The 17195-nt window shown below is 62.3% G+C and overlaps 1 protein-coding gene across 2 annotated transcripts in view; it reads left to right on the top strand.

Moving 5' to 3' along the window:
* The window catches only part of WNT7B (Wnt family member 7B), a 47729-nt gene extending 30806 nt beyond the window's left edge, over positions 1–16923 (top strand). For both annotated transcript variants that reach the window (XM_081819173.1, XM_081819172.1), the window contains exons 3-4: positions 10058–10329; positions 16394–16923. In XM_081819173.1, the coding sequence (XP_081675299.1) occupies positions 10058–10329; positions 16394–16873 (752 nt within the window). In that variant the 3' untranslated portion in view covers positions 16874–16923. The remainder of the gene's footprint in view (positions 1–10057; positions 10330–16393) is intronic.
* Positions 16924–17195: the final 272 nt, after the last annotated feature.

Below are 17195 nucleotides of genomic sequence, written 5' to 3'. Positions count from 1 at the left end.
TCCCATGTTCTACTGTCCATACATCATAGATGGTGAGATGGAGGCTCACGGGAGGCTCATGACTCACCCAAGGTCACATAGCGCTAGGGCCTAGAGATTTGAACCTGGTAGGCCAGCCCTGTGTCCCAGCAGGACTCCAGTCGCCAGGGGGCCAGAGGATAGCCTCGGGGAGGAAGGCGTTCTGACGCCACCGCGTCCTCACACATCAGCAGTTGCTAATTTCCCACACGACGGGACGAGGGACTGTGCACGAGGGCAGGCTCTCCGAGGCTGACCTCCCTAACAAGAGGGGCTGCCAGAAGCCAGGCCTGCACGAGAGGCCTTCCCAGGCTCCCCAAAGCTCCGCGGAGGGGTGGAAGCTCCTGGACGGCCATCCCAGCTTGGGACACAGATCCCGAGGCTCCGGCTCATGCTGCCCCTCAGGATGTGGTCCTAAGCCAGGCTCTGCTCCCTCTCCGCCCGGTGAGCCCCGTGCCCAGCTGGAGCGCGGCCCACCTTGACGGCTGCTGCGTGGCATGTGAGGGCCTCCCTGGGTCAGAACAAAGGCCTCGGGCACTCGGGGAGCCCAGCGTGTTCGGACCTCGTGTGGCTTTTTCCAATGCTCTGTTTATGACAAGGGCAGGAAGAGCTTCGTGTGCAGACACTGACTCAGCCACAGGTGAGCTGGGGAGGGGGCCTGGGTGGGGCCAGAAAGAGACCGAGGGACAGATGGGGACAGAGACAGACAGACAGAGGGACAGAGCACAGACACAGAGGCACGCACACACGTGCACACACGCACACACACGCACACCCACACGTCTGCCCCAGGCCCAGGGTCTCGGCCCGTCCTGAGACACAGAGTGAAAGCAGCCCACGGGCGTGGAGCCCCTCCCGCGTCCCAGCTGCTGCGAGCCCCCCACTGCACTAACCCACTCGCCCGGCATGGGCGCCTGCGGGCGGGTGCTTCACTGCCTCCCATTAACAGGTGCAGGGACAGGCGTGAGGGTCTGAGGCAGCCCGCCCACCCGTCCCTGGGCAGAGCCCCGGCCCTCCCGGCCGCTGCGGGAACCCCAGGCCATCTTCAACTGCACGCATAGGGATTTGGGACCTCGCTGGGCTTGGAAGTGTCTCTGGGGTCGCCGGACCCCCATTGTCCATGCCTCCGGAGCCCCTGAGCCTGAGCCCTGCGTGTGCTGGTTTAAGCTCAGGCAGGGAGTTGCATGCCCAGGGCCGGTGACCGAGCCCCGTCTGGGGCCAAGGGGCCAGGAAGGCTTGCTGGCCCCACCCTGGGCCCTGGGCTTCTCCCCCCAGCTCCTGTGCTCCCTAACACCTGGACATGGCACCGCACGTGCTTGCCTGGGTGACACCAGGAGATGCCGGCTTGGCCTGGGGTGTCTCCTGGCCTCCCTCGCCTCAACACCATCCATAAACTGGAGGTGGGGACAGTATTCTCACAGCCACTTCCAGGCTTGGGAGAGCCCGGGGGCCGGGTGGGGTGGGCGCAGGGGCTCAGACGCACTCACCAGTTGGCAGTGTCCCACTGGCCAGGCCTCAGGCCTGGAAGACTCGGGGACCCCACTCCATCCCTACCACCCATGTCCCTACCCCACCTCAGCCCCGGCTTCCCTGTCCTGACCTGCTTCTCAGGGAGATCCAAACCTCCCTGCTAAAGAGGTTTAGAACCCGCTACACTGGCCTCACTCCTGTATTACATGGGGAAACTGAGGCTGAGGGGAGTGAAGGGCTGGGTGGCTCCTGGTTCCACCTGGGTTGGCACCCGTGATGGTGAGCAGCAGGGCCGGGGCCCCCCCAGGCAGGGCTTGAGTGCCCAGCCCCTGCTTCCGCTGTGTCCTGTGTGCCCCAATCTGCCTGTGGCCAAGGCAGCTCCTTGATTTCCCCCAAACCTGGTCCTCTGCCCCACAGTTTCGGTGCCCAGCTGCCCAGGCCCCACTCCGGGAGACTTCTGGATTCGTCTTTCCTGAAACCCTCACCCAGTCCACCTGCTGGTCCGTTGCTTCCACCCTCAGACTGTGTCCCAAGCCGGCCGTCCTCACCGCCTCCACCTGGCCGGCCACCAGTGTTTCTTACCCAGACCCTTGTGCCCTGCTCCCACCGTGCCGCCCACAGTCAGCTGGAGGAGCCCTTTCAATGTCGGTCACAGTGGCACCCTCCAGGGGCTCCCCCTCTTCTTAAAGCCAGCCCCCTCCCCCTGAGCTCCCCAAGTCGACACGGTGTGGCCCATTTCATGTTTCACCCTCTCCGTGGGGTCGGACTGCTCACGCCCATCTTGTTCTCTTCTCGGGGCCTTAGCCTTGCAGTATCCTCTGCCTGCACACTGTTCCCTGAACCTGTGCATGGCTCTTGTCTCTCATCATTCAGGATGTCCCCAAGAGGGGCCCTCCCTGGTCACCCCCCAGTCACCTGTCCTGCTGACCCTCCGTGGTGACTGTGGCCCTCTGCCCATGCTCTCGGGGAATCCCCTCCTGGCTGTGTGCTTGGCTCTGAGCTGGGGGCCTCACCCCTGGGGCTCTGGGGTTTGGCCAGAGGGCGGGCTGTGCTTGGTGTTGGGGACACCGGATGGTAACAGAGGATGGCAGGGGCGGACGCCAGCCAGCCCAGGTCGCAGGCACGGTCAGCCGGATGGGAGGCAGGACAGTGTGCTTTCCCTGTCCGGCGGGTGGGGAGCAGTCTGAGCATGACCCTGGGGTCCCGGGTCAGATCCCAGCCCTGTGGCTGGCCTGCTGTGTGACCTTGGGCCAGTCACCTGCCGCCTCTGAGCCCAGCATCCTAACCATGAGTGTTTAAATAGAGGACAAGTTGTGCGCAACCCCTAAAAACCATCAAGTGCTGTATGTTTGTAAGACAGCTTATTGAGGTAGAATCCGCATACCCCACAATTCATCTGTGTAAGCATCCAATTCTGTAGTTTCTAGTCTCTTCACAGAGATGTCCACTCATCACCGCCTTCAATTTTAGAACGTTGTCATCACCGCGAAAAGAAACCCTGTGCCCCTCAGCTATCATCCTCCAAGCCCCCAGCTCATCTTGACAACACTCATCTGCTTCCTGTCCCTATGGATGTACCTATTCTGGAAATTTCCCATCAGTGGGATCATACACTAGGTGGCCTTTTGTGGCTGGCGTCTTTTACTCCGTACATGTTTTCGAGATCTCTCCCTGTTGTAGCGTGTGTCCGTGTTTGAGTCCCTTCTGTGGTGGGGGACTATTCTGTTCTGTGGCCAGCCCACCTCTTGTTTATCCATTTGTTGCCGATGGACACGGGCTGTTGCAAACGCCGCTGCCGTATTTACATAGAAATTTCTGCGTGGACGCACGTGTTCATTTCTCCTGGGGCTGCACCCTGCAGGGGATTTCTGAGTCCTGCAGTAACTCTATGATGGCTGTGGCATTTTCCATCCCCCCCACCCAATAGCACGTGAGGGTTCTGGAGTCCGGCGTCCGCATTGACACTTATTATTGTCTGTCTGTCTTGCTTTAGCCATCCCAGTGGGGCTGGAGTGGCATCCCACAGTGGTATCGATTTACATTTCCTTGATGGCTCAGGATGTTGAGCATCTTTCCTGTGCTTACTGGCTGTTTTTATACCGTCTTTGGAGAAATGTCTTTTCGGATCCTTTGCCCATTTTTCATTGGATTGTTCGCCTTTTTATTATTGACTTGTAGAAAATGCCATATTGGGGCACCTGGGTGGCTCAGTGGTTAAGCGTCTGCCTTCGGCTCAGCTCATGAGCCCAGGGTCCTGGGATCGAGCCCCGCGTCGGGCTCCCTGCTCAGCGGGAAGCCTGCTTCTCCTTCTGCCCCACCCCCACTTGTTCTCTCTCTCTCTCTCTCTCCCTCTTTCTCTCAAATAATTAAAATCTTTAAAAAAAAAGAAGGAAATGCCATATTTAAGGGGCCAGTACAGGTTGGCGGTGAGGCAAGGGGAACTGAACGGCGTTGGCCACCAGCCCGGGACGTGTGCAGGGGCATGTGCTCGCTCACACTCATGGGAGCTGCATTCATGCGTAAGCCCGGGTATATGCCCAGGGCCACACGCGTGTGCATGCACACAGAGGTACACCCACAGAGACCCCATGTGTGGCGTGTCACTCATGGGGGTCAGGCCTGCCCCCCAGGCCCTCTGGTACAGCCACTCGGCCATATCAGAGCTATTATCTTCAAATAGCAGGTGGGGAGACGGAGACATGAAGGGCCCCTTGACTGGTCCAAAGTCACCCAACTGGCCAATTTTAGGGTCTAGACTTGAACTCCAGGTGTCAGACTCTGACCTCCCCTCTGGAGTGTGTGTGGCCCCAGACCTTTGAAACCCCGAGTCACTTCAGAACTTCGGGTCTGGACTCCCCCACTCCCTGAGCTGCTGTGTGACATGGGGCAGCATGCGGACTCTGTCTGGGCCTCAGGCTCCTGGTTGGGGACAGAGGGATGGCACTGGATGGTCCTTAGCTCTGAGGTCCCAGATTCTTGGCCCGCCTTCTAAGAGCGAACCAAGTGCCTTTCCCACCCTGCCTCCCCAGACCTGCAGTCAATCGGGTCATTATGAGCTCAATTATGACCTTCTAAAAATAGTATGCCACATCCCGAAGTGGCAGGTACTTTGAGTGGACAGTGGGGGGAGCATCTGGGGCGTGGGGAGGGTGGGCTCAGCCCCCAGCTCCTTCCCAGGAGGGTAGGGGGTGCTCAGTTCTGTCCCGCTTTGCTCAGGAGGCATTTGTCCCCTCCGGCAGCTGCTCATAAAGATCTGCCTGGCGCCGGGTGCCCTCCTTTGGGTCAGGGTGAGGGGATGACAGGATGGACTAGGTCCCACTATCCCGGGCAGGTCCCCTCACCCAGGGCATCGAGGTCTGGCTGGCACCGTGAGGGCATGGAGCGGACAGGGGCTTGCATCTGCTCTCTCTGAGCCTGGCATCCAGCAGGGCCAGCGAGGGCTTGACTGTGAACAACCTATCGGAAAGAAGGAAAAGAGCTGGGTAGCCCCCGAGGGGGCCTGGTGCCTCAGTTTTTACCCATGTGGCAGTGGTTTCTGAAGGTTCTGCTGCTCCAGATATTTTGGGTTTATCCAGAATATTGGGGGAGGGGGTAGCGGGGCAGGGCCAGCCCCTGGAAGGAAGCAGAGTGATGTCTGGGCTTGTTCTGGAAGCCCTGGGCTTTACCTGGTCAACCCCAGCCTCCTCAGGCCTGCTCACCATTTGGGGTGATGCCCGTCTGTCCTGTTTGTTCTCAGAGCTGCTCCTGGGACAGTGGAGCAGGTGAGAACTGTGAGACCCACTTGACAAATGGAGACACAGGCTCAGAGAGGGTGAGTGACTTACCTGGAGCCACACAGCAGGTACAGCTCCAGGTCCAGGGCTCTCCTGCCTATTCCAGCCTGAGTGTCCCGCTCTTCACTCTGCTTTGTTGACACCTTGGGCCTTGCAGGTTCTTGCAATGGTTCTCACCTTGACCTGCCAGGCACCAGAAGCAGATGGCCCTGGAAATAGCAGTGACTGCCTCAGGGCCAGTGTGTGCAGGGACCCACCCAGGGCTCATGAGGCCATGGAGGTGGGGGCGGCCAACGAGCAGCCTGCCTGCCTCTAGCGTTTCCCAGGGATACTGCTGGATGCGGATGCTGACTCTGGCGTCGGAGGGTGCGGATCCGTGCTGGGGTGGGCTCTGATCCCAGGAGGGTCCCCGGGCCTCCTGGGACTAATGTGTGCCACCCGGACTGCTGCTGGACGCAAGCAGACCGCCCGTGCTGCCACCTGAAGCAGCTGCTGAGCTCAGATGGCCGCTGTCCCCGTCACCTGGAGCAAAGCTTTTCCCACCTGGAGGCTGGCTCAGTGTTCCCATCCCTCCCTGAGGTGGTCTGAGCAACCGGACTGATTTCAGGGGGTTGCTATGGAGATAAAAGAAGGCAAAGCGTGTAAAGCGCCCAGCCCCAGACCTGCTCATGCGCAGGGCTTGGGGACAATGTTGGGGGGGACACAAAGTAATCAGACCTGGGTCCAGCCCTCCACCCCTACAGCCCAAGGGGCACCTGGCAGGAGCCCAGAGGAGGTTGCCTCACCCTGTCGGGGCTCCCGGGAGCAGGGGCATCCCCGCTGTGTCTGAGCGCGGGGAGCTGCGGACATGTGGACTTGGGCAGCAGCGGGCCAGCGCCCACCTGGGCGGGTATCAGGGAACCAGGTGGCTCCTCTACTCAAGGCTAGTGGTGTGCGCTGGAAGCAGCCGCATCTGCCCCCTGGGTGGGCCTGGCCAAGCTAGGCTGCGGGGAATGGCAGGTGGGGATGGGTGGGGTCAGATCCCAGGGGCTTGAAGTCATCTCAGAGGTCTGGTGAGCCGCCCGCATTTGCTGAGCAAGGCCCAGAGGTTCGAGGGGCTTCTTTCTAAACCCAACACCCATTTGTTCTCCTCTGGAGGAGGATGCGCAGACAGTGCACCGGGGGCTGGCAAATGGCCCCAGGAGTGACTGTCCCCCATCCCCCCCATGCCCGCACACACTGTGAAGCCCCACGAGGCAGCATCCAGCTCTGTGGGTTGGCACAGTGATGCTCCCAGCCCGTGGGGCTGTCGTGTGAATGACATGAGGTGTGTGTGCAGAGAGCAGGGGCCGTGAAGCCCCCGATCTAAGACCTAACGTCGCCTTCCGTGATTCTCCCCCAAATGCCACTTGCTCCCTGATCACCTCCCCCTTGTCGTCATGGCGAGACAGAGGGTTTGGCTCATTAAAACCAAATAAAAAAGGAATTAGTGGGAGTGGCCGCCCTGTGAGTAACTGATGAGTAACTGGGAGTCTGTGCTGGGCATGGGTATGAACCAGGGGACGCTGGGAACTCGCACAAAGGATGGAAGGGAGGCTTTTGAGAAATGTCCTCCAAGCGCACGGGCCTCTGTGCCTGCTTGCCTGCCTGGGGGCTTCGGGACAGCAAGGCGTGGGAGGCACCAGTTTGAATTTTGGGCGGAGGAGGGTTGGGTGGCAGGTCCCAGGGCCTCCGAGGGAACGCCCACACTGTCCTAGCTCAGGCAGGGCTTGGTCGTGGGACTGGTAACTAACTCCATCGGCCAGGCCTCTGGGTGTGATTGCGCAATCCTGTGAGATTTCCACCCCACCTCCCGGGCGCTGAGCTTGGGACATGCCCTCTGTGAGGCCGGCTCCCGCCTGCGTTCACCTGCCGACCAGTCGCTGAGCCCCAAGGTTCACAGATCTTCCAAAAGCAGCATTTCCTCCCCAAGGGCCCCCGTCGGTGCCTCTTCTCTCCTCTCTTCTGCCCAAAGTCGCTTAGCTGCAAAGAGACCCTCCCTCGCTTTGGAGGGTTTTGATGCCACCGCCTGGGCTCAGATTCTGCTCCGGCCACTAACCCCTAGTCTGATAGGCTCACCTGCGGGCCAGAACAGTGATGAGCCTGCCTTGCACGACAGTCTGAGTGCTCGGTGAGAACAGACGTGAGCGTGAGGGTGTCTGGCGCACTGGGAGAGCTGGTGAGTGAGAGCCATGATTTAGGGCCGGCTCACTCCATCGTTCCCAGAGCCAGACAGGCTCGGGCACCAAGTCCACAGCCCTGGCCCTGGCACCAGGACAGAAAGCACCATGCGCTTCAGGAGATGTCTCCGGCCACCCACGACTGGCTCCCCCAGATCTCGACGGCCTCTTTCCTTCTTACGCTTGAGCTCATACTTCTAGCTCCAGGTCAGCAAACTGTTTCACACCTTGGCACCTTTGGTCCTGCCATGCCCACTGCCAGGAGCGCACACACCCACTGCACACGGCCACAGGCCACACAGACACTCCACAGACACACGCCATACACGTACACGCTCACACATGTCACACACACACTCATATGCACTTGCAGGGAGTTAACTCTAACCTCTTGTTAAGACTCCCTTTACCCAAGGTGTCACCTCCTCCAGGAAGCCTTCCCTGACTCCGCCCCTCACAGAGGCAGGTGGGGACACCCTTTGAGGTTCCTTGACCCCTGCGCCCCTTCTCGCAGAGCTCTGTGGTCACCTCCTTTCCTGGAACCCCCGACGTAGTTTACCGCATGCTCCCCTGCCGTGTGTGCCTCATGTGTCCACGTGTGTGAGTTTGTCAGGCCAGCAACAGTGGGGGGCTTGGTAACCTGATGCCCATCCTTTCAGATCACCTGGACCTAACTTGAAGCCAGGGAGGGGGAGCCCCATATTCTCCCTGTGCTTGACCCTGTGTCTGCCTGGGAGCTCCCAGCCAGCCCACCTCGACGTGCCCGGCTGGGGGCTCCTCGGTGCTCCCCAAAGGGCAGCTGTGCTGAGAGATGCTTCTCACAGGAGCGGTGCCAGGGCAGCAGAACCCTATGTTGCCGGTCGGCAGGCCGTGGGGGGTCGTGCACCGACCCGAGGCCGGGTGGGGGGCGGGTGTGGGCAGCAAGGGCCAGGAGAGGGGCAGGCAGGTGGCAGCCCTGTGTCCTTTGCAGACCCCAGTCTTGCTGGGGAGGAAGGAATGCCCAACACCACTCTCCCTTAGCTCTTTTCAGAGGAGGGACGTTTCCAGGGAGCTGTGGCCCCTCCTTTGCAGCAGTGGTCAACCAAAGCCTCCTCTGCACTGGGCCTCCAAGACCAGCAGGTCCTACCCTGGTCCTCAGCCCAGATGGGAGAAACCCCAGGGAACAGGAACCCCCCAGAGGGAGGGCCCCCCAGGGGAAGATCCCCCCAGCAGGCTGGTAGGTGAGGAGGTGGACCCCAGAGCACATATTCAAGGCCGATCACAGCGGGCATGCAGGCGGTGCTTAATGGATGTTCATGGAAAGGACATGACTTGACCTTCAACCCTCTCTCAATCTGGGGGTGATCACTCTAACTCCAGTAACGGGGATAGCAGTGGTCACAGGCACGGGGTCTGTGCAAGCACAGGGACCTCACTGATCTCCACGCCCACAGTGCCAGCCGCTGAGGGCCACACAGACCTGCCCGTAGCCTGCAGAGAGCCTCGGAGCTCAGGGGCAAGAGAGGCCGGGCCAGGGAGGCAGGATGCCCAGGGCCCAGCCGGAGCCCGTGGAGAATAAAGATGGATTAGCGCTGGATCCCTCCATCTGGGAGGCCACGGGCCCCTATGGAGCCAGGACGGCTCAGCGACAGGGCTAACCAGGTGAAAGGGGTCAAGTGCAATGAGGAGTCAGATCTGTGACTGAGGGAGAGGGGGCAGCCAGGGCCCCCTGCTGGCTGGCAGTCTGGAAAGGCTACCTGGAAGAGGCGGCGTTGGAACCGGCCTTGGAAGGTCATTAGGATTTGGGAAGGGGAAGGAAATTCCATTAAAGAGACCAGGAGAACCCAGGAGCACATGAGCAGCACCGGAAGGAAAGAGTTGTTGTTTTGGGCAGAGGACGGGGAGAGAGGGATGGGGAAGCCAGCTGGGCTCGGACGGAGGGCCTTCCCTTCCCAGCTCAGGCAGAAGAGAAGCAATGACGGTGCAGGGTAGAGGTGTCCAAACGGCACTGTGGGCCCCTGGGCTGGTGGCAGGGGCGTGAGGGAGCTGGGGAGGACTGGCACTCAAGGTCTGGGCAGTTCAGGGGGTCTCTGAGCCAGGCAGGGGTGCTGGAAGAGAGGAGAGGCCCAGGGAGCTGGGGCCTAGTGATGGGATGACAGGGTGGTCAGAGACAGGGAGGAGGCAACAAAGAGCCTGGAGTCGGGGCGCTCTGAGCTGCGTGGGTTCTGCCTGGTTCTCGGCTGGTGGGTGAGTGCGCCACGGAGATCCGCACAAGTGGCTGGTTCTCGAGGCGGGCAGAGGGGAGGGGGGCGGGGCCCAGACCCCACAGGCCTCCTTGCAGGGCCTGCCACGGCTCTCTGCCAGGGTTGGGGAAACTGCAGCTCTCCAGCCCAGGCTCTTGGGACAGGGAGAGAAGGTGACGGTGGTCTCACGTGCTGGTGGCAGGGCTGTGGGCACTGTCCTCACCATGGCCCCGCAAGACGGGATCCGTCGGCCCCACGTTGCTGAGTCAGCAGCTCAGAGAGGGCCAGCGCCCAGGCCAGGGGCGCACAGCGGGCCAGCAGCAGGACGGGGCTGAGACCCGCGGGGCCTCACCGTGCGCACCCGATCCCCCCGCAGGGAGCCGCGAGGCCGCGTTCACATATGCCATCACCGCGGCCGGCGTGGCCCACGCCGTCACGGCCGCCTGCAGCCAGGGGAACCTGAGCAACTGCGGGTGTGACCGCGAGAAGCAGGGCTACTACAACCAGGCCGAGGGCTGGAAGTGGGGCGGCTGCTCGGCCGACGTGCGCTACGGCATCGACTTCTCCCGGCGCTTCGTGGACGCCCGTGAGATCAAGAAGAATGCGCGGCGCCTCATGAACCTGCACAACAACGAGGCCGGCAGAAAGGTAGGGCGGGCGCCGGGCCGGCGGCCCCGGGTGGGAGTGGGGGAGCGGTCGGGGCAGGGGGAGCGGCTGCGGCCCCACCTGGGCTCTGCCCCGCCCTGAGCCTCTGGGGGGGCGGTGCTTGGGGGCCGGGACCCCGGAGCTGTGTGGCTGGGGGCACTGGGCACGATGTCCCGCCTGACCCTCCCGGCAGCTCTAAGATGCGGGCCTGACTTTTCCCCTTTCAGAGGTCTGAAGACTGAGGCTGGGAGTGGGGCTCCGGTCCTCAGCGGCTGGGTGGCAGGGCGGAGACCAGGGCCGAGGGTGGGGGTGGCCCCTGGGCCACAGTACTGTGTCCCTGCCCTGGTACCAGACGGGTCGTACCAGCACACCGGGAAAGCTTCCTGGAGGAGGCTGCCTTTGGCTCAGATGGCCCTGACAGCCTGGAGGAAGGGATGTTCCCAGGAGGCTGGAGCAGCCTGAGGAAGAGTGGAAACTCCAAGCGGGGGGCTCTCGAGGAGCTGCCAGCTTCACACCTGGGGCGGAGCAGCGTGGTGGGGCAATAATGGAGGACGTCCGGGCAGGACCACACTGGGGCAGAAGTCAGGGCGAGCCTGGCCGCATCTCAGGGAGATGAGGGCCCCAGATACTGGGCTGGGAGGAGCAGCCGCCATGGCGGCAAGATGTCCCGAGATAGGACGCCAGCCGAGCGGAACGCCTCTCCAGGTCTGGCTCCCCAGCCCCGGGGGCTGCGCCCAGGGCACCAGGGCCTGTGGGTGTCTGCAGGCATGAGACGGATGTGCCTGCCCTCTGCCCCAGGGACCACTGCAGAGGCCACCCGTTGCTCGCTCATTCACTCAACAAACACTCCCTGCCCCTTCTCTGTGCCAGTCGTGGGGAGACAAGGAGGAGGGAGACACTGCCCTGGCCGTGGGAGCTCCCGCGGCACCAACAGGTCCACATGAGGGGTGCAGAGGACATAGCCAGGAGCTGCGAGAGCGTGGAGATCCCGGGGGAGGGAGCAGAAGTTTCTGGGGGGTGGTGATGTCCAAGCAGAGCCTTGAAGGACACGTCGGCGCTGAGAAGAGCCCAGGCAGAAGGAGTAGGCACTCGGAGCAGGGGCGGGCTGCTCAAGAAGTAAGCAAATGCTGGGACAGGCCTTGAAGGCCAAGCCAAGGGATCGACTTTATCTTGTAGTCGTAAGCAGCCAGTGGTTATTAAATTGTTGGCAAATGGATGGACGGACGGATGAATAAAAGAAGGAGTGACACAGTCTTTGCCTCTAAGGAGCTCACAGACAGCCTGTAGGGACAGTCTGATCTCCATCTGTACCAGGGGAGGCAGAGGAAGGCAAGGTTCACGTCTCTGGAAGTATGAGGAGGGCTCCCTGGAGGAGGAGGTGCGCTGAGCCCTCGACGGGACCACCGCCCCTTGAGCCTCTGCCATAGCTTAGGTCCCGAGGAGGGGCCTTCCAGCACCCCTGGGAGGAAGGTCTCACTATCTCCATTTCACGCATGAGGACATGGAGGCCCACGGTGGGCAGCAGAGGCCCTGGTGGCTCCCGAGGCCTGAGCTCTGGTTGGCGCTTGCGGAGAAGTGTCCGAGGAAGCAGCAGAGATGTGGGGAAGGGCACTCCGGGCAGAGGGACCAGCACAACCGAGGCAGGGCTGGGGGGCTGGGGTGGGTGGGGTGGGGGTGCGACTCGGGTCACATGTGCGGTGCAGTGAGGCTGCTGGCCCAGCTCAGGGGCAGGCGAGGAGGCTGGCGTGTGCGACGGGCTCCTTGGTGAAGGGGCCACGACAGCCACGCTGGATTCTGGCCTCTGGGCCACAAGCATCACGGCAGGTCCCCGAGGCAGTAATGCTAGTGGCTTGAGGGCCAGGGGGCTTGGGTGTAGGAGGGTCAGCACGTCGGGTTTTGAACCGTGAAGCTGGAAACAGAGATGGGGAGTAAGGGAGAGGCAGGTTGTGGGGGAGAGGGCCCAGCAGGGCAGGGAGGCTGCAGGAAAGGGCTCTACAGGGGTCAGCAGCCAGGATTCTGGGGCTAGCACTGTCCCTGCCTGTCTGCAAGTCCTCTTCTGAGCCTCAGTCTGCTCATCCGTACAGTGGACATAATGTACCTTGTCCCCTTCCCCTGCTGTCCTTCCCACAGCCCCTGATCCTGAGCTGTGGAGCCTACCTGTAACCTGAGTCCTTGGCAAAAGCCACTGGGAGTGGCAGCTGTGACCCTGGGGGGCAGGGGTCCTTCTGCTCCCAGCAGCTCTGATCATGGTGGTAGTGGTGGGGTGGGGGGCTATGGCTTTGAGGTTTCCATAAGAACTGAGTCCTGATCTAAGAACTGAGTCTGGATCTTCTTTCTGGTCCCCATCATAGTTTGTCTAGGCTACCTCTGGCCCTCCAGGGCCAGAGTTCAGCAAGTTGGGTGGGAAGCAAGCTCACTGGTGCCACATGAAGTCCCACAGCCTGGAGGGCTCAAAGCAACAGAAATTTATTCTCATAGTTCTGGAGCCAGAAGTCCTAAATCCAGGTGTCAGCAGGGCCGCACCCTCTGATGGCTCTGGGGGAGGACCCTACCTGCCTCTTGGCGGCTCCAGAGGCTCCTTGGCTTGTGGCCTCATCAGCCTCATCATCCTGTCTGCCCCCATTTGCAAATGGTCTCCAGCTCTGGGTCCGATTTTTCTTCTGTCCCTTACAAGGACATATGTCCTTGGGGTTAGGACGCACCCTGATCCAGGATGACCTCATCTCGAGCCTTAATTACACCAGCAAAGAACTATTTCCAAATAAGGTCGCATCCTGAGGTTCCGAGTGGGGAGACATTATTCAGCCCACCACGCCCCCGGTGGGCCAGGGTCAGACAGGCTGAGCAGGAGACCCGCTCACTGCTGGCTTCTGCGAGATTGAGGCCAAGGCCGCCCTGCCTAGCCCTCCCGTGGGCAGCGTGGCCTTTCCTGAGCAGCTACCGTGCTGTGTGGTCCCGAGTAGAGGGGCGGCAGGTGCAGAAGGAGGTGATGCCTGAGCAGCAGATCTCTGCACCTACCAACCCCGAAAGGCAGGAGCCTGCCCAGCTGGGAAGACCTGGGGGCTGTTGCCAGGAGGGCTCCGGGCTCCTCTCGTGGGTGACAGAGATCTGAAGTCATTGCTGACGAGGGCCCCGAGCACTGGGAGCTCGGGCAGGACCCCCATCAGGTGGCCACAGCTCTTACCTGACCTCGTCTAGGCTCCAAGCTGGTCCTGCCCCAGGGGGCACATCATTCCGTTATCTGGATGAAAACCCAGGGTCCAGGGAGGGGTGACTTACGCGAAGTCCCCGGCTGAGAAGCTGCTGGCCACGCTGGGCCCCCAGGAAGTTGGGGCCACCTGGCCCCCTCTCTCCCTCATGGCCTGGGCTCTTCACTTGGTGCCCACGCCCATCACACTGCGGCCTGGACGAGAGGGTGAAGCCGACGTGGGCCTCACCCCCCCCAGGCCCTCACACACCCACGGAGGGTCAGGACACCACTGAGGGCCCAGAAACAAATGTGTGAGGCATGCCACGGCCCAGGGTGTATGCCACTTCCCTCCCACCTGCCCGAGGCATGGTGGGTCACGTGCCTTCCGTGGGTGCCAGGACTGTGACCACCCCCACCCCCAGCCTGGCCACAACTGAGCACTGTTCCCAGAGCCTGGGCCACACCCTTATTCCAGAAAGAATACCAGCTTGGCCTTTTTCTGGAGGCCCCCATTCCACCCCCCCACGACCCGGGTCGAGGAAAACCGAGGCCCCACTCCCCTGGGCGAGGCCGGGTCACTCTACACCCTCCCAGGGTGGTCTCCTGGGGCAGCAGGGCTGGCGCCACCATCGCTGTCACTCTTATCTCGAGGGCGCTGGAGACGGAAACGGCACATTCTTGAATCCTGTGATCACTTCCCAGGACAGGCTCGGTCCCAGGGGACCCAGCCAAGCGAGGATGCGGCTCCCTGCTCTGCAGACAGCTGCCCAATCGGCTTCATCTGCCGACTGTCACCGGCCTGGCCGCGCAGGGTCTGAATGTGCCTGGGTGGGCAGACAGCGGGGCAAGCGGCGGGGGCGGGGCTGCACGGGCTTGATGAGGACGGGGAGGTGGGGGCAGGTGGCAGGGCGAGGGGGGGGGCAGCCTGGGCCACCTGGCCTGGGCACCCCTGGCAGGTCTCAGGCCATCACGGCCTATCTGAGGAGGAATCATCTGGGCCAGCAGCCTGGGGTGGGGTGCACTGCCCCCCACGCTGGGGACTCTGAGTGGGGCACCCATCTGGTCCGTTCTTGGCCTGAGGGGCGGACACGGTAGGCAGTGCGGCCAGGGCAAGAGAAGCTTCCTGGCCTTGAAGGGCAGGTTGGTGGGGGAAGGGTCTTTCTGGGGAGGGGAGAGTTGAAGCAAAGAGGAACATGGGGTGAGGGTGAGGGTGAGGGAGGGGAGAGGATGGACAGGAGTGCGGGGAGAGCGGCAGGAAGCAGACAGGATATTCTTTCCCCTGGAGGGGGTCCCACCCTTCGCCTAGACCCCCAGAGCAGATTTCCGGTCCATGCCCTCAACCCAGACACCCTGTGGCCCTGTAATTCCAGTTTGGAATATTCCTTCCTCCTGACACTGGGGCCCTCCCCTGCTCAGTCCTCCCCTGGTGGACCATCAGCCTCCCCCCCTCCCCCCATCCCAGCCTCCCGGGTCTCCCCCCCCAGGACATCATCCACAGAATGCTGGACCAGGGAATCCGCCCCCCACCCCAGATCCAGGACATCAGCCTCAGGGCTCACCCAGCACCCACATGACGCTCATGTGGGCTTGTCTGCACTGCACCCTCCAGGAACATCCTCCTCTCTGCCTAATGAGCAGCTCCTCCTTCTCCATCCACACTCCATGCAGGCACCCCTCCTCCAAGAACCCCCCTTACCATGGCAGGGGGCGGCTCCCAGAGCCCCCACCTGACAGTTTACGTAGGCTCCTCTTCTGTTCCCCATGCTGGACTGTGAGCCCCCGAGGTCCCTGCCCAGGACCAGAGGTCCATGAGGGCAGGGCAGGGAAAGTGATCCGGATAGCGGCTGGCCCTGTGGGATGTTCCTCATTCATTCATTCATTCACTCATTCATTCATCCATTCACTGTGGGGCTCCTAGTCTGGGCCAGGGCTGGGGTTCTGGCCCAGGAGGCAGGGGGTGGCCAAGTTCCCTCAGGGCTGGGCTGCCCAGGTGAGGCCAGCGGAGCCGGGACAGCTGACAAATGGCCCTTCTTCAGCCATGGGGCGGCAGCTAATGATTCCCCATCTTTAATCAGGCCGGCTGGCAGGGCCCTTTCGATCCAGGTAAATGAGTACCTGGGGTCAGGGCTGGCTCTGGGAATCGGTCTTCCGGGACCATGGAGGGAGGCCCAAGGAAAACACACGGCTGCGCCCATCGTGGGCCCTCGGGGAGCTGGGAAGAAAGAACAACACTGTCGGGGGCTGGCTTCCCAGCAGGTGGCACGCCTGGGCCTCGCTGACCCGTGCCCTCACCTCCTGCTCATGCACCCCCTCTCGTCCTTCAGCAGACGTGCACAGAGCTCCATGCAAATACCACACTTCCACTGAACAGCCATTTATTAGGCACCAACTACATGCCGGGCCCTACCCTGGGCATGAGGGCAGGGAGTACAGAGACGGAGAGATGGGGATCTGCAATTAATAAGCACCTACTGTAGCTGGGCCGGGATCACCATCAGGCACCTCCTCCCCACCTGGCTGGGCGCAAGCCCCACGCTCCTGACCCTCAGTTTCCCCATCAGCGCATTGACCTGAAGGATTGTGAGAATTTAGTGAACCACATTTGATAAACATATACTGTGCTCTGCCAAGTCCTGGACATTCTCATTGCACCCTCACAAGGTCCCCTGCAGTAGGGACCTATGGTCAGCAGCCCCATTCCATGGATGAGGAGAGGGAGGCTCAGCAGGGGGAGGCACTCAGGCGTGGTCCTGCAGCGGGAAGTCGGGGTGCCGGCTCCGGGCCAGGCTGGAGGCAAGGGCAGGCGGGGGCGGGGTGCCCAGGCGGTTGTGGCGGGGGGTGTCCACGCACACCGAGCTCCTGCCCTGTCGCCCGCAGGTCCTGGAGGAGCGCATGAAGCTGGAGTGCAAGTGCCACGGCGTGTCGGGCTCGTGCACCACCAAGACGTGCTGGACCACGCTGCCCAAGTTCCGCGAGGTGGGCCACATGCTCAAGGAGAAGTACAACGCAGCCGTGCAGGTGGAGGTGGTGCGGGCCAGCCGCCTGCGGCAGCCCACCTTCCTGCGCATCAAGCAGCTGCGCAGCTACCAGAAGCCCATGGAGACGGACCTGGTGTACATCGAGAAGTCGCCCAACTACTGCGAGGAGGACGCGGCCACGGGCAGCGTGGGCACGCAGGGCCGCCTGTGCAACCGCACGTCGCCGGGCGCGGACGGCTGCGACACCATGTGCTGCGGCCGTGGCTACAACACGCACCAGTATACCAAGGTGTGGCAGTGCAACTGCAAGTTCCACTGGTGCTGCTTCGTCAAGTGCAACACCTGCAGCGAGCGCACCGAGGTCTTCACCTGCAAGTGAGCACCGCCCCGCCCCGCAGGCACGCACGCGCACGCGCACGCGCACGCGCACGCCGCTCCGCCGGCGCCCCGTCGCCGCCCGCAGGGGCTTCTGCCCGCCCGCCCGCTCGGCGCTTCTGCGGCCGAGCCGTGCCCCAGACCCGGCCGGGAGGAAGGGCGAGGCCGACGGCCCTGGTGTCCCTCTGGGGCCCAGGGAGCTCCTGTGCTCTTCTCTGGGGAAGCGAACCCTCCTGGGAAGCAGAGCGACGAGACTCCGAGCGCCCCCCTCCCGCACCTGGCGGCACGACGGACGGACGGATGGACGGACGGACGTGGAAATGCCA

The sequence above is a fragment of the Leptonychotes weddellii genome, chromosome 5, assembly GCF_054177405.1.
Source record: "Leptonychotes weddellii isolate Sample4059 chromosome 5, ASM5417740v2, whole genome shotgun sequence".
Lineage (NCBI taxonomy): Eukaryota > Metazoa > Chordata > Mammalia > Carnivora > Phocidae > Leptonychotes > Leptonychotes weddellii.
The sequence above is the reverse complement of the archived record's forward strand: the minus strand, read 5'-3'. Positions and strand labels throughout refer to the sequence as shown.